A 17743-nucleotide genomic window follows, 5' to 3' on the forward strand; every position below is an offset into this window, starting at 1 on the left:
TCGGGCATAAGCCCTTCTTCAGGAATCTGGGGAGGAAGAGAGCTTCTTCAAGGAAGGCATCCTTGTAAGAGGGTTCACAGTAGGTTAAAATCTTCGAGGAGAAAGTGAGGGCTGCAGATGCTGGAGATCAGCATCTAAATCACACAAGCTTTCAGAGTGTAGCTGTCAAAGGGGCTGCGCTCTGAAAGCTTGTGACAATTTGTATGTTTTTTTTATCTCTGCCCAGAAATTCTGTGCTTTCCCCTCACCACCTGACAAAGAGGCTATGCTCCAAAAGCTTGTGATTTCAAATATCTGCATTGATAAACTAACTTAGAGGAACAAAAAGAATTCCAAGACAACTTCACTATTTAGTACTTCAGAGAGAGTGGTCATACATGTCATCACATAAAAGGTCCAAGACATTTAACATACAATGTTATGCATATACTTCTTTCTTTGCTGCCAGTTAACAATAAATAAAGGCTGGATTCTGGTACATCCTTGGGTAATTTTCTCAGCAATTGCTATATTACAAAAAGGTAAAGTTGTTATTCTTGCCAGACCATAAAAGCTGCTTTCTCATTTGAGAGGGACAGACAGAGACATAGCAGGTGGTGGTTTAGCCTGAGGGCTAGCACACCTCAGTTGAGGAGAGACGTTGAGAAGCAAAGTCCTTCATGGTAACCTCATAACTGGACTGCAAATGACACATATTTAGTGTCCAGTCTATTTCCAGCTTTCACAAAAGTACATCTCCAGCTTCTACTGTACTGCCATACAAATGTAGGTTGTTTAGCTCAATTACCTGGACAGCTGATTCCTAATGCAGAGACATTAGCAATGCAGGTTTGATTCCTGTCCCAGCTAACAGCACAGGCAAAAGCTGATTAGTGAGTAAAATTGGTGAATATTTGTAGTCTTTCACATGGAAGTCTTCAGTTTGTTTAGGTACCAATGCTTTTCTTTCTTAAAAATAATATTCAAGTTTATAAAAAGAATATTACATTAAAGTGTAAACAGCAGGAAATCTCCAGTAATTAAGTTTGCAGATGACACCAAAATTGAGGTGTAGCGGACAGCAAATTATCTCAGATTACAACAGGATCTTGATCAGATGGACCAATGGGCTGAGAAGTGGCAGATGGAGTTTAATTCAAATAAGTGTGAGGTGCTGCATTTTGGAAAAGCAAATCATAGCAGGACCCATATACTTAAATGGTAAGATCCTCAGGAATGTTGCTGAACGGAGACCTTGGAATGCAGGTTCATAGCTCCTTGAAAGTGGAGTTGCAGGTAGCTAGGATAGTAAAGAAGGCAGTTGGTATGCTTTCCTTTATTGGTCAGATTATTGAGTACAGGAGTTGGCACGTCATGTTGCGGCTGTACAGGACATTGGTTAGGCCACTGTTTGAATATTGCATGCAATTCTGGTCTCCTTCCTATCAGAAAGATGATATGAAACTTGAAAAGGTTCAGAAAAGATTTACAAGGATGTTGCCAGGGTTGGAGGATTTGAGCTATAGGGAAAGGTTGAATAGGCTAGGGCTGTTTTGCCTGGAGGGTCAGAAGCTGAGAGGTGACAAAATAATGAGGGGCATAGATAGGATAAACAGACAAAGTCTTTTCCCTGGGGGGGGGGGGGGGGGGGAGTCCAGAACTAGACAGCATAGGTTTAGGGTGAGGGGAAAAATATAAAGAGAGACTGAAGAGGCAACCTTTTCACGCAGAGGATGTATACGTGCATGTATGGAATGTGCTGCCAGAGGAAGTGGTGGAAGCTGGTACAATTGCAACATTTAAAAGGCACCTGGAGTAGTATTTGAATAGGAAGGGTTTGGAGGGGATATGGGCCAGGTGAGACTAAATTGAGTTGGGATATCTGGTCAGCATGGACAAGTTGAACCAAAAGATCTATTTCCATGCTGTACATCTCTATGACTCTAAGTGGGAGTGGGACTGCAGGCAGGATCAATAAACTGACGATGGTAGGAAATAGGAATGCAGTAGGTTGGGGACAGATGTTAAGGAGGATTGATAGTCTCAAAAGCGGTTTTCCTGCTCAGTACCAGGTACCAGTCCGCAGACTGGAGGGGCATTAGTAGGACTAGAAAAAAAGATTCTGCTGGAAAATTTTGAAGTAAACTGATATTGGATAAATAAAGTCAAAATAAAGTATTGGTTTGTTATTATAGTTTATAGAGTCATAGCAGAGAAACGGACCCTTCGGTTCAGCTCATCTGCGCCAACCAAGTTTCCTAAACTACACTAATTCCATACCCCTCCAAACCATTCCTGTTCATGTATCTGTCCAAATGTCTTTTTAAAAATGTTTAAACTGTATTTGCATTTACTTTCTCTGGCAGTTCATTCCGCATAAACCACCCTGTGAAAAAGCTGCTGCTTTGAAATAGTTCTCACTTTCAAAATATGCCCCCTAGTTTTTACCTTCCCCACCGTAGGGAAAAGACCTTTGCTATTCCCCTTACCTATGCCCCTCATGATTTTGTAAGCCTGTATAAGAGGTACTGGCACTAATTCTGGGGTGGAAAGGAGATGTTCTGTTGAAATGGGCTTCAATTGAACCATACTGTGACCAGTATCTGAGCAAATTAGGTAACTAGGGCTGTAGAAATGGCTTTAAAAAATAGTTGGGAGAAGAGAAATGGCTCAAAGCAAGAGTATAGAGCAGCTATTTAGATAACAATACTCAGAATGGGACCAAAAGGTACACAGTAAATAAACATTGAAGTATATCAAATAGGGGAGGGGAAGGAGGGGGAAAATGGTTTTCAAAAAAAAAAGCAAAATTAATGAATCTTTATTTGAATGCTCAAAGTATTCAGACTATAACTAATTAATGGCACAAATACAGGTTAATTGATCTTCTAGCCATTACAGCAAGAGTTACAAGGAGAACTAAATATTCAAGAATACCTGACTTTTTGGAAGGACAGTAAGAAAGGAAAGTGTAGAGGAATAGTATTGTTGGTATAGGATGGTGTAAGTACAACAAAAAGATATACAGTCAGTTCAGAGAAAACATGTTTATAAGAAAGTCACACAATAACCGTGCCATTTAAACTCATGGGGCCAGAATCGCATTTTGGTAATAGGCAAGTTCGCATTCTACAAATAACAGCTATTCTTCAAATCATGTCAAAGCCAATTTGCATTGAAGAAACATGCTATAGCAGAACCAACTGTAATATTGGATCTGAAGATGAGGAAGCTATATGTGAAGGGTGAACCTGATAAAAGTCTAAAGGTCCCTCATAGTTGCAACAAAGTGAGAGAGAGAAGAAAGCATGAGATAATGAGGGCATGCAAAGGCAGTACAATTAATTATGGATGACTGATCTGTTTTTTTTGGGATAGTCTGATTGACAGCAATAATTATTAGGATGAATTCAGAATATATTTGGGACAGTCTCCTATAACAACTGTGAATCAAAAAGGAATGAGGCTATTTTGGATGTGGTGATGGTGATGTTTAAGGCAGTTTAATAAATGATGTCAGCGTAAAAAGATGCCCTGAGAAACAGTGATCATAACATGGTAGATTTAATGTTAGAGTAGAGGAACATAGCACAGTTGTTGACAAACTAAGTTTAATTAAGGGTAATTACAAAAGGAATGAAGAGGACTGGGAAAGGAGTTTAGCACCAAAGTTGATTGAGGACAGATGCTCAAGGAAATAGTTTGACTCATAGTAAAGATATGTCACAGCAGAAAAGAAGCATGCTAGGAAGAGGATAACCCATGATTTTGGAAGTAGTATATTAACATGGATAGGCTAATAGAAAACAAGATTGAGATAAGAGGGGAATTTTCAGGATGGTAAACAACGATCACCTTAAGCTGTGTGACTCCAAGATTTCACACTGATCAGCATGCCAATTGTGGCACTGACTTCCAGTTCCAGAAGTTACTGCCACACATCGACTATTGATGGCCAGATAGCCAGAAAGAAAGTTAGAGGAAACACTGATTGTAAGGTGTAACTAATGGAGTGTCACAGGGATCAATGCTATGTCCTCAAAATTCTTTACAATATGCTAATGATCTGCATGAGAAAAATATTACTCTAAATTTGCAGATGACAAAAATAGGTGGGAAGGCAAGTGGTGAGGATGACAGTCTACAGAAGGATGCAGACAGGATAAGTGATTGGTTAAAACTTGGCAGATGGAACATAACTTGGGAAAACAGGAGATTGTGCACTTTTGCAGAAAGACTAGGAGCTGAATATTAAGTAGAAAAAGCTACAGACTAAGAGGATTTGAGTCCCCTTGTACACAAGTCATGAAAAGCTAGCATCCAAGTTCAGTGGGTAATGGGGAATGGAGTATATAAGTAGGGAGGTTTTGCTAAAATCTCTAAGGCACAGGTCAGAACACAGAATACTGAACAGTTTTGGACAATATGCAAGGAAAAGAAACTGTTTTTGAGGCAGCCTGGAAAAGCTTCACTAGGTATGGGGGAATCTGTCTTAAGAGGAGAGGCTGAGTAGGTTGGGCTAGTATAAATTGAAGTTTAAAAAATGAGAGGCATGCAGTGTTCTTAGGGACTTGGCAGGATAGATGTAGAAAAGTTGTTTTTCTTTGGGTCAGTGTTGGACCAGAAGGCATAATGCCAGCCTAAGGGATTATCCATTTAAAACAGATGAGGAATTGGAGTAGTGAATTTGTGGAATTCTTTAGCACAGGGCTGCAGAGGTTGTGTTGTTAGTGTATTCAAGGAAATAAAAAAGAGTGATGAGGAAAAAAAAAATCAGGAAAGTGGAATTGAGAAGTATCAGATCAGCCATTATCACATTGAATGTCAAACTGTTCATGGGCTGAATGGCCTACTTCTGCTCCTACATCTTATGATCTTAAATTGCCAACATTTCCTGATTTACCAGAAGGTATAGGATTGCCCACCTACTCCCAGTCATTTTCACTGTTCAAACTTCCACAATCTGGCTTCCATTCCATCATAACACAGACTGCACTGGTCACAGTCACCAAAGATTCTGAGTCCAACACAGTGTCGTCACCTTATTCCTTGCTTGTAATACGGACCACCACACCACTACCAAGGTTGCCTACCACATATCAAAAACATTACCAACTTCATCACCAATGATACAAGTCTTCATCCACCCAATGCTCCTCTCCAGACAAAAGTGCAAGTGATAGGGCATTAGAATCGAGAATTGCCCTATACAAAGTCTAACTCAAACTTGGCTTGCCATTCCTCAATTCCTACAAAATGCCTATCCCATTTTACAAATTCCCTTACTAATGTTACCCTCTAATCCTGTGCAAAAATAAATGCCAAAAAACTGTTGATTAAGTGGCTAAAAAAGCATTTGTTGCTAACCTTAATCATATCTTCTTTAAAGTCATTTCTCCCCCCCCCCCCCCATTTCCCTCCTCCTCCAATCTGAGCAACTGTAAAATGCATGGGGCAGCATTAAATTTAATCAAAATTTGTGTACAGAATCAGTCACTTATGATGTGATTTATATAACATTGAGTTTGCTGTATTCAAGTTTAGTTGGTAATGCAGACGACAAATGGAATGCTGGCCTTCATTACAAAAGAGAATGGAGTATAAAAGTAGGGAGGTTTTGCTAAAAATGTAGTTTGCTGTAATGCATTGCTTTAAGTAAACTTTAACATCCTTTGTTTCAATGACACTTAATGGCTTAGTTCAGCCATCATAAGTTCAACAATGACTGGAGTAGGTGGGAGATCCTATACCCTCTGGTAAATCAGGAAATGTTGGCAATTTAAGATCATAAGATGTAGGAGCAGAAGTAGGCCATTCAGCCCACGAACAGTTTGACATTCAATGTGATAATGGCTGATCTGATACTTCTCAATTCCACATTTCTGTTTTTTTTCCCTCATCATATTTTTATTTCCTTGAATACACTAACAACACCTCTGCAGCACTGTGCTAAAGAATTCCATAAATTGATAAGCAACCTTGTATTTAAAATAAAGTTGAGTAACCTATTTCTCAAGTTCTGCAGGTGGGACCTAACCTCAAGCAATGCCAAGATCTCCACTACAGGTAGATTAAAGAAGCAAACTGCTCATCTAGCTTCAGTAAGAACATGGATCAAACCACATTCTGTTGGCACCAATCTGACTTGTCAACTGAGCCATCCAACACCCCTGCCACCCCACCAAAATAAAAAATTCCCAAGGCATTCAAACAACAAAAATTTTTACATCCCTTTTTGTCTGGAACAATGCATATTGATGTGTAAAATTTTATTCCAACAGATAGCTGAACATAAAATCCTTACTACCATAGTCTGAAAGGCACATATGGCTGTATTATGAATTCAATTGAAAGAACAAAAATGTTGGAGAAACTCAGCAGCTAAACATTTCACATCAGACTAGATTCTGCTCCCCTTCCCCTGCCCAACCCAACTCTCTTTCAGTGTTGCTTTAGGGGAAATTCTCCCTGAAAATTGTGTGCACTAAGAGCCCTCTGGGATAGCCAAGATGGTGTTAATTTAACATCCTTTAGTGCAAGACACCATTTTGGCAAAGAAGTTGAAGACAGAGCTAGTAATAACTACTAACAATGGTTAAAGTTTTCATTGACAATTATATTGCCTGTTGACATTTAACTAGTTGCACATGATTTTGACAACTGGGATTATGTCTAATCACTTTCCAAATAGACCACCTGAATAAATCATTAAAAAGCCTGGATTAGAATATATACCACCTTCATCCAATCTCAGCTTTCCATGTTCAGTTGCTGCTGCATATCAATAATATTTGAAGAACACTTCAACATGGTCAATGCTTTTCCTAGAAACTGAAAGTTAATGACACTGCTTTGCCATTTTGGAGACCGTACAGGAATCAAAAATGTTTGGTCATGATCATCTTGGTCAGGGTTTACGTGTTATGGTGGACAAGGGATAGAAAGAAATAACGCCATGCTGAGTAGCACCATCTGCTGCAGGATCCTCTTTTATGGTATATATTCCTCTCCCTTTGGAACTCCTTCAACAATACCACAATCTAAATACTGTGGTTTCCTCTCCCTCAGTCCTTGAGCCATACAGAAATACTCCATTGTGCATCAGTGTACTCCACACCCTCTGTTTGAGGAGAATGGAAGAGACACACACCCCACTATCAAAATTGCTTCTGAACAAAGATCTGTTTTAACATCTCCAGGCATATTTACATCAATGGAACTACCTGATCAACACAGCACTGCATTCTAAAAAAAAGACTTTCAATAAAGTTCTATTAGAACAGCATTCACTTGTTTTCTCCATTTCATCAGAACAATCTGTTTAAAAGAAACTATTCTTTGAGATAATTATACCAATTCAAACTAGAGAATATCCAGGTTTGCCTTCTTCCCAATACCCATTTGTAGTATTAAATTATCTGAATTTTGGTCAATAAAATGTAAGCAATATTTTCACTTTAGTTTATGGCATTCTTTCCAAAAGGTTTTATGAACATGTTACAAGTTGTTCACCACTAGATGGTATTATTGCACCTTGCACATTTGTCATTAGCCATCATCTGTAGTAAATCTTGTAATACAATGAAAAACAAGTCTATGCTAGTTATTGATCTCATTTGTTCAAATGACACAACTTACCATTGTGGATGCTACAATGAACAGGGAATGCATACTTGCATGTAACTGATTTCAGTATTTTGCATGTGCTGAATTTAATGACATTTTCCAAAAAGTGTTTATTGCAGTTTAATTACAGGAATGAATTATAATAGATTACACCTTTCTGTGAAGTATTATTACTTTCAGAAATTGATGTATCCATGGATTTAGCATCTTTGCACCATCTTTAAAAATAACTGCAAAAAAAATCAGTTATAAAGAGTCATTATTGGCCTCTGGGTCAGTAATCACCACATTAACTGTAATAAGCAAGATTTCACGTACAACTGGCAGTCCTTTCAACTGACTTGTATAGCTAAATAATGTAAAACAACTTTAAATTGTAAATATCATTATGCTCTTATTTAATTTTAATTTCTCAAACTAATGAGATGCAAACCATTTTAGACCCTGTAATGCTAAGCACTTTTTTTAGCCTAGATATGCAGCAGCTATTAATCAGTTAGATTTTGTGATATTAGCCCATATTTTCCACAGGCCAGATAGTTATGCCAGTTCAGGTAGGAGTTTAACAAAATGCACAATCCCCTTCTTAACACTCCAAGAGGAATTGCCCAGAAAATTGCATTTCCTGCAGGGCAATTTCTCTATGCTATTTAAATTGAAGACTTAAGGGGATTCTAAGACATTAAGTAAAATAGCTACTTATGAAATAGCTAAGTATTAAATGCATAAGCTAACTCCTGAGTAACTATTCAGCAGACCTCATACTAACCTCACAGTTCCATACACACCTTACACTCCACCAGGCTGAGCCAAAACACCAGGTGCTGGACCCAAGCTGACCCCATCCAGCTAAATCACCTACCTTGCCATTTTGCATTCTATCCTCTACACATCTCACACCCCAATTTACCCTAACCACCTACCTACAGGCCACCTTTCCCACCCCCAAATTCACCTAGCATCTTACCCTCATACCCGATCCTCCCCAGACATCTAACAATCTACCCTCCCAGTACCATTTTAAGTATTTGTAGTTAGACAGCAGATGTCAAAGTGGCTGTCAGGAACTTTAAATTTCAGACTACAGTCAGAATGGAGACAGTTCTGCATTTGAGGAAGCCCTGAGCAAAATCTCAAAATGTGGAGCTCTCTTCTTTCATAAATAAAAGAGCTGGAGTGGCAATCTGCATTCCTCGAAAAATACAGCTCGTTGTTTTTATTTGTGGTGATGGCTTTATTTTAAAGGCTACTTAACCAAGTACAACGCACACAACATTGACAGTAGTACATACCTGACTTGCAATGCCTAAATATCACACAAGATATGTTTACTTTGCATAAACTGCTCAAAAGGGAAAAAAAAAATCAGCAATGTCTCCACTGCATCCTCCACATTCAGTGGGACATCAAACCTGAAGACAGTTTCACAAGCTATCAGGCAAAATGTAAAATCAACTTCAATAGATTGGAGACCAAACATAAACACTAGCACATAAGGAAGTCATTCAACCTATCAAATCTGTTTCAGCTCTTCGAAAACCAATCCAATTAATTAGTCTCACTTGCTAGTTTTTTCCCTCCGATTCCTCCAATTTTTCTTCTCCAAATATCTATCCAATTTCTTTCAAAGCATTCTACTGTACACCTGCCCAGTCGATCAGATCATACATTCTAAATCTGAATTACATGTAAAATTGATTTTTCTTGCGCCACCTCTGCCTCTTTCAACAGTTGTTAAATCTGCACATCCTCTATTTTAGCTTATTGCATCACTTTGAAATACAACATTTTAGACAATGCAACACTCCCTCATTTGTTTCTTGAAATGAGGCTTAAACCCATGATATTCTAATTATTTTCAGAATATTTTGTGCTATCTCTGTCAGGGGTTGTTTCTTAGACAGTAAATTCACTGTCACAACAGGAATATATGCAGGAAGTTACTTATATTTTCAGCAACTAACAAGACTATTCTTCTCAGCTGGGCTTAAGGAAAACTTGCTGCCTCTTCAGTTTGATAAATTCTGAGAAGGCCATTAAGTATTATCTTCATACAGTTACATACAGGGCAAGAGGTACCCGAAGACTGCAGGTTTCTGATACCTCAACTTTGCTCCCAAAGAAGTTTCTGGACTTGTTCAGTACCTTCCTAACTAAGCCTTCTTGATACTGGGTATTCACAAGCCAGAACCTCCCATGGGAGGTGGGGATCTCTTCAATGTGATTAAACTTCAAGGACATTCCTAAAGTTCATAGAGTCTGCTGTCACATGTAAGTTCTGATTGGAACAGCTGCTTCAAGGAGTCTGGTGTTAAACAGATGAGCAACATCTCCCTTAGTAGAGCAGGTTTAAAAAGATTCTTACTTGAAGGCATGTTAGCTTGGGAAAGGACACTGCTATTCGGTGCCATTCCGGACACCAGACTTGGAAGATCTTGTGAAGGCACCACTGGTGCTACTACTTTAATCCTTGAGCTGATTTACACGGCTCTTCCAAAATATCCAAAGTAGTAGCATAGGAATAATTTCTGCCCAGTAAACCATACTACTGTTCAGGCTTTCAAACACTTCTTTTCCCTGTTAGCCAAAGACAGAGCTGTTCGAAATAATGAGAAATTTCACAAATCTGCCTTCAAAAAGGAGGCTCCCAAGGTATGGAAAACTACACATTTTCCAGGATCTTGCTACTGATCTCAGTAAGAGTTTTTTTTAGATTAGATTAGATTCCTTACACAGTGTGGAAACAGGCCTTTCAGCCCAACCAATCCACACTGACCCTCCAAAGAGTAACCCACCCAGACCCATTTCCCCTCTGACTAATGTATCTAACACTATGGGCAATTCACCTGACCTGCACATCTTTGGACTGGGGGAGGAAACCAGAGCACCTGGAGGAAACCCACACAGACACAAGGAGAATGTGCAAACTCCACACAGACAGTTGCCCAAGGCTGGAATTGAACCTGGGACCCTGTCGCTGTGAGGCTGCAGTGCTGACCACTGTGCCATCATGCCACCCATGTGAGTTGTTGTTGTGCTGCAGCAAGAAAAATGACCTAAGTTTTCTGGGTAAAGGCAGGAAGTGCTAGAGAAAATCAGCAGATCTGGCAGCATCTGTGGAGAGAGAAACAAAGTTAATGTTTCTTCAGAACTCTTAGTATTCAGTCAGACTTGCCGAGTTTCTCCAGCACTGTCATTTCAGATTTACAGTATTCCAGTATTTTGCTTTTTTGTTAGTTTTCTGGTTGTCCAATGAAAGTCTTATTTCCATATGGAGGAGTTGGAAATAATCTGAAGTTCAGTTTCAGAGTGAGTGCCACTTAGAACCATAATCTGCATAGTGAAGCTCAAAGACTGAGCTTGGAATAGTTTTGGTTTTAGATCAACTATTGCATAGTTGGACAGTTTCCCAGTCAGTCTTACAAAGTATCTCCATGTCTGTGTGCAATTTATTGAAGGTGAGGTACTTCACTGCAACGAGGAAAAAATAGTTTTCACCAGACAGGTTCAGTTGGTGATGATCACATGCTCCACTTCGAAATTACCTGGAAGCTGGTGACGAACTTAGCTGACCTCAAATTTAAGGTTACTCCATAAGACTTCAGTTGACAAGATTCAAAAGCTTTGATTACATTCAGAAAAAAAGCCATGTACAGCAGTTGGCGCTGTCAGCTGCATTTTCCTTTAATTTGCCTCACAATGAACATAATTTCTCTTGACAGAAACTGGAGTGGCTCTACAAGCAGCGAGACATTTCCTTTAATGAACTTTGCAGATACCAGGGCAAAAATATGAAAACCAACTCAGTACTTCCTAAATACAGCCCACAAGTACCTGGTCTTTTAAAATTTAAATACTACAATCTTCCATTGGCTTTTCATGGTTAACATCAGCTTATTAATGCTGACTTATTTTCAAAGACTCAGTGTGCACTGATCACAACCAGAGTCATTTTAAAATTCAGATTCAATTGTAATTCCAAATTCCACCTTACACATCAACATTATGGTTTTTGAAGTTGAGCCACAAGTGCAAATAAACAAACCTCTCAAACGTTGACTTAATGCCGATTGACACCAAATTGCACAACAACCTTTCACGGTACAGAATAACTTTTGCAACACATCAAAATATCTGGAAGCGATGTGAAAATATCTGATAACCAGAAACTAAAAAAATGAGAATATTCAAACTGCACTTCTCCACATTTGTTCCGAAAGCTACAAAATATAAATCAAATTTTAAGAGTAATGTTTACAAAATATTTGCCAGGTAGTACCAATGTTACACATTGGACATTATAACTTGAGTAGTTGCATCAAACAGCTTGGTCAATGTAATCCTCACTTTCCTCATGTGTTGGTTCATTTGGTCAAATACTATGCATGTACAGAAGAAAATACATACAGGTAAACCAAAGTTTTGAAAAGTTATCAGAATGCAAATTTCCAAAATACTATACATACCTGTGTACATGTTGATCTCAAAAGTTGAGAATTTTTGGCTTAATAGTTTATAATTGTTGGCATACCTTATAATAGTTGACCTTCTATTTTCAGGTATCATAACTCAAACATTACAGACCAAATTCTCAAAATAGATGGAAATGATTGTGATGATAACACTAATCGATTTTATGAACTGTTCTTGTTTTTGTCATTTCTACTGGAATGTTATCTCACTCTCATTTTTGAAAATGAAAACAAAAAGGTGATCTCATTTGTACATGAGACTAGGAAAATTAAGAACTGGCAGCAGGTGAAGCAGGTGAGTTTGTAGTTAACAGAGCAATGATCTTCTTTGGTTTCACTCAAGGTTTTGTCTTGCTTTTTGTTTCAAACTATGAACTCAAATTTAGCACACCTCAATATTTTCATATGGAAGTTAACTCTTCAATTTTTGCCCAAAACACTGGTCTCAAAAATTCAACTTTTAACACTAGTATACATTTTAAACTCACCTTCTGGTTCTTATGCAACTCACCCTACACTCCCTAGATTAATGACTTTTGTAAGAGGCTAGTAGCACATGCTTCCTGCCAACCCAGGAGTTTAAAACTATTCAGCAACAGGACATTTTTGTGCACATCCAATTACAGTGTCTCAAATTACCATCATGAAATGCAACACTGTCACAACCACAAACTGTTTTTGCTCAGTTCTTCAATGCTCTTTGTATAATTCTGTTGTGTACAAATAGGCTGTTCCATCCATCTACAGGATAAAGAAAGTACTTTAAACGTTACCTGACTGCAAGATGTTTGGGAGATTCAATAAGGTGCATTATATAAGTGCAATTTTTTTTTACAGCTACTAGTAATGTGACTGACTTGGTACATGACATTCACAATAAATTTACTGCCAGCATAATCATTTATGAATTTTCACTGAAGGGTTTAAAACATCCAATTACAGGGAGACTCTAGATCACCAGAGTCATCACTACAGCAAATGATATTTGGTGACACCCTCACCAGAATAGGTACAGTATTCTCTCTAATAAATACACAGGGGATAAATCCCAAAAATAAAAAGCAAAAATCATGCCTGTCACCTTGGGTACAATTTAATATATTATTCTGTATATATGTTGCATTAATGTTATTAGTCACCAAATCTGCATACTATGCCTCTTGCCAATTTTGCTGACAGTATCCACTGTAAAAAAGGGGAAAAAAGTTCTACTAAACTCCAATAAATTGATCCGTTGCTGTCAAGGAGTAGATTAGAACAGGGAACGGATCTCAAATCTAGCAGTATTTCTAGAATTGGGGCGGTAGGGAAATGGTGGGGTAAAAGGGTCCACAAAGAAAAAGTATTGAAAAAAAAGAATCCATTTAATAATCATTGATATAAATGCAGCAGGTATTCAGATGTTACTGAATACTCAATTCCCAGTTCTACTCCAGTTTCACATACCTACATGACACTAATAAATGGGACCCTAAATAAAATTAAGTATCTATATTTAAGATCAGTGACTTTTCACTTTCGAACTGCTACTAACATTTGAGATATCAGTGACTTGTTAATGCAGAAATCAGAAGATGTATTTTCTTAACATCAGAGGAACAGACTGCTGACTGGGCTAAAAGAAAAATAAACGGAAACTTAAGTTTCTTTTTCACTAAAAAAGTACAGCAATAAAGTAGCCAACGTTGTCAATATTGTTCATTTGATGTGGCTCACATTCCTTTAGATGTCACAGAATTTAAACATGAGAGAATTATATTGTATTATTCTGTAGTAATAAACTCAAATTTCATTTAGTTTCTTCCATTCAATTCTGTATCATATAATCAGTGCATTCTCAAAGTTTGGCATTCTAGATTCTAGTAATCAAATAGGCACTATGACAATATCTTGAGATAACAGAAGCCCTATGAGATCAGTTACTGTACTAATCAAAAACATTTTCTTACTTTTTAAAAACCAAGAGGACATCTCAAATTCTCAGACTACAAAAACAGATTAAAGGAAATGTTTAGGAGTCCACTGACTATTTCATAGAAAGTCAAAGAGCACCATATGTGAGGCAAAAGTATTGAGAAGTAAAGAAATTCCAACTTCACCTTCTGAAACTTATGTTCCTTATTTTGAAGTTTGAAATATATTAAATAATTCATCTATTTAAAATCTGCAAAGTGCATACTCCAGGTAAACTAAGCCCTTTAGAATTTATTTACTTTACTGTTTCCCATCCCTATAAAATAATCAGCCTCCTGGAGTTGCACCATTCTCTTGATAAGCCACTCTTTCTAATGGTGCCAAAATTACACACTGGGAGAGGCACAGAGCTACAGGTCGATTATTTTCTTGCACTATGGTGAAATGCCTCATCTGCATTCATTTCACAGGAAAGATTACAGCAAGATCAGTGGTGTGCTTGGAAAGCCAGATACAAATCTATAATTTTTGATCTGTAACTGTTATGCAACAGCAATCTGCAAGACCAGATCCACCTACTTCGCCGACAAAGCACCTTTGTTTGTCAAGGATATGATCACATACCAAAAATATTTCAATTAGGTAATGAAAGACAATCTTGATCCAAGTAACCCTTAAAAATGACTCTGATTCAGTAAAATACAAAATGCATTTGAATTAGTTAGAAGCACAATTTTATGTTATTAGAAAAAAAGCTGAATTCTTCCATTACACCAGGTTCTCTTTTTAAAAAAAAAATTCATTTCCATTTAGATTGAAATGTCATAATATTGAAAACATCAATATGTCAGATCTCCAAGTGACACTATTGGTGTAGAATTCTGACAAAATCCAATTTCACCATTTCTTATTACTGTGCGAATGGTTTCACACACCACATACATCACAAAAGGATACCAATCCACACTACCCTTTAGTGCGGATTCAAGGTGGCACTCTACACAATGATCTTCACGCTAAAGAAACCGCAATTTAGGTGCAATTATCCCCTTGACCCCAGTATCTGTCAACTCATTTTCAAAAAAAAAAATTGCTTTGTTTGGAGGTACTGGCAGTCTCAGTGGAAATTAATTTTTTCGGTTCATATCATTGTTGCCATAGCTGGAGCCCTTTTCTATTTCTGTCATTCCGATCATCCATCGCATACCAATGGAGGCTGGAAAACAAAGATAGCATTTTCAATACATAATATAGAAAAATCCAGACTATCAGTTCAATTTGCTAACAGTTCAAATACAAATTAAAAGGATGCTTGTTTGCAAATTCACAGTCCTTCATAAACAACTTAAAAATGTTTCATTAGATTCAGTTGGTCCTCAAAATCATTGGTTCATCCATACTAACATTCAAGTAGCAGTAAGTATGCACAAAGAAGCAGGGAACAAGGAACATAACTGAAAGCATAGTAGTAGTAAAACGGGCAATTATTCAAAGCACCAGAAGTAGAAAGCAAAGTTCCATAAGGCTCAGTGCTGGAACCAATGCAAAGAACATCAAATCTGGGAGTGGTAGGGAAGAATAGTCAAACCTGAAAACCACAACACTGTAACTAGGATACATTAAACAAACGACATGAGCAAATTAATTTCAATATTGAGTAAACGGTTATATTTTGGAAGAAAAGTGTGACCACATTGTTCAGAAAGATTAATCTAAACTGGGTAAAGGAACAAAAGAGAGCACATATACACGAATCACAAAGTGGCAATGCAGTTTAATAAAGCAAACCAAATAAGTAGGATTTATTTCCAGATGGATAGAATTGAGAGAAATTATGCTTAACACGTATTGAACTTTTGCTAGTACTTGGATATAGTACACAACTTTGTTGCCAAATGGAAATAGAGGTCTCTAATATGATGCAACAAGATTTTACAATAGTACTAATGTGAGATCATATCCATCTGGAAAAAATTCAAAATACTCTATTGAGTCACTCTTGGATTTCTCTGTTCAAAACAGAGGTCTTTCTAATAAAAAAAATTTAAAAAATTTTGATAGACTAGACATTATCTCCATTTATGTGGAAAAGCAAAAATAAGGACATCACTAGTTGATAATTAAGAACCAACCATTTTAGCCCAGAGTGTGTCGAACTAGCACAGGGGCTAGTCAAAGCACAGCTTTACAAACATATAGAAGGAAGGATTGGTAAGAATTAAGACTGAAATAGAGGATTAAACAGTTAAAGTTTAAGAAGAGTAGAAGAAGGGTCAAATGGGGCATAAAACATTGGTAGATTAGTTCAGCCTTACAGCCGCTGTACTTATAATTTATGCAATCTAAGTTATTGAAAACAGCACCTGAATAGTTATAATTAATTCAAAATCTTAATTTTTGTATATTGGTTATGTTTCTCAATTTTCTGATAAGCTTCAAATTCGGTCTTTGGTGATTATTTTCCAAATTTCTTGATCACACATTCTACCCAAACATAAATAGGGGAAAGAAAAAAAAAAATGACACCGCATGTCCCAACCTGGCTCAACCAAAAAGACTTTCAGGAATTGTACTCTTGTGTCACTGTGAGGCTAGTACAATTTACATCTACTTCTACAACATAGAAAAATAGTACATCTACTACACAGTGATTACCCAAACAAATTTGGATTTAAATTTGGAGCAGGCAGATATAGAGATAGATACCTCAAGGATTTCACATCCTGTTTCATTGTGTGTATTCATGCCTCAACTCGCTATATTATGTTCCCAGGCTTAAACCTAACAACTGGTTCTGTCAGGTCACGTCAGACTCATTTTCAACCTAAAGATAATACCAGTGATCCTTCATTTTGAAAAGGCAGACTTTAAAATACTTTTCTCTCCTGTTATGTACTACAAGAGTCAATTGGCTTAACTCTGTACGTGATATCACAATATTGTTGATAGTTGCTGTGCTCAGAATGGAATATGCTAAATGGGTGAGGTAGCTAGCCTGCATTCAATTCAATTCCATTCCTGCAACCAGGAATCAATTGGAGAGTCCCACCTACTGACAGAAGATTGGCAATTCCATCCTAGTCAGTCAGTGTTTATTGAGCTCAAATGGAATTTTAGGAACTGGGGCAACTAATAAAAAAAAAGGTTCTGAAGAAGGGTCACTGGATTCTAAACATTAACTCTGCTTTCTCTCCACAGATGCTGCCAGACCTGCTGTGTTTTCCCAGCAATTTCTGTTACTGTTTCTAGAGAGATGTATAATGGTCTAAACTGCCATTTTTTTTTGCAGGCAAGCAAATTCAAGTCAAATGGCCTGTGGTAATTAGAAAAATCGAATGTGCTTTTGATGGACTGTACAAGTTACATGGCTGCAGTATCTGCATGGCCATGTTTGTAAAGCACAGATTGCAGTGTCTATGCCACTGGTATAGGCATGTGAATACATATTTTAAAAATAAGGAGTCAGAATGAATAGTCAATTTTTTTCCTCAAGCTCAAAAGTAAATTGCCATCCAATTTAAACTGCTGACAATAATATTTACCATACCAAGGGATTACTGAAAATATACCTAAAACAGATGTTTGATGCAATGAAAAACCTTCTGCAACATGAGCAAGATCCCAAGTTAATTTAAAACAAACTGGAGATCAGAGTGCAGGGCTGTTTTTAATGGCACACACTCAAAACCAACAAAATAGGAATAGCTCTTCATTGTTGCATATTACCAACATTAAATTGAACCAAAGATGAT

General features: G+C 37.4%; 1 protein-coding gene across 4 annotated transcripts in view; it reads right to left on the reverse strand.

Annotated features, from left to right (window-relative positions):
* Positions 1–14713: 14713 nt before the first annotated feature.
* agpat4 (1-acylglycerol-3-phosphate O-acyltransferase 4 (lysophosphatidic acid acyltransferase, delta)) overlaps positions 14714–17743 on the reverse strand; it is a 190784-nt gene continuing 187754 nt past the window's right edge. For all 4 annotated transcript variants that reach the window (XR_015758489.1, XM_087991525.1, XM_043696316.2 and 1 more), the window contains one exon: positions 14714–15207. Coding sequence is in view for 3 of the 4 variants with exons in the window: in XM_087991525.1 (XP_087847651.1) it covers positions 15119–15207 (89 nt within the window). In the remaining variant the exon portion in view is untranslated. The remainder of the gene's footprint in view (positions 15208–17743) is intronic.

This window comes from Chiloscyllium plagiosum, unplaced genomic scaffold, assembly GCF_037043375.1.
Source record: "Chiloscyllium plagiosum isolate Xiang-an unplaced genomic scaffold, Cpla_swu_hap1 HiC_scaffold_10, whole genome shotgun sequence".
NCBI lineage: Eukaryota > Metazoa > Chordata > Chondrichthyes > Orectolobiformes > Hemiscylliidae > Chiloscyllium > Chiloscyllium plagiosum.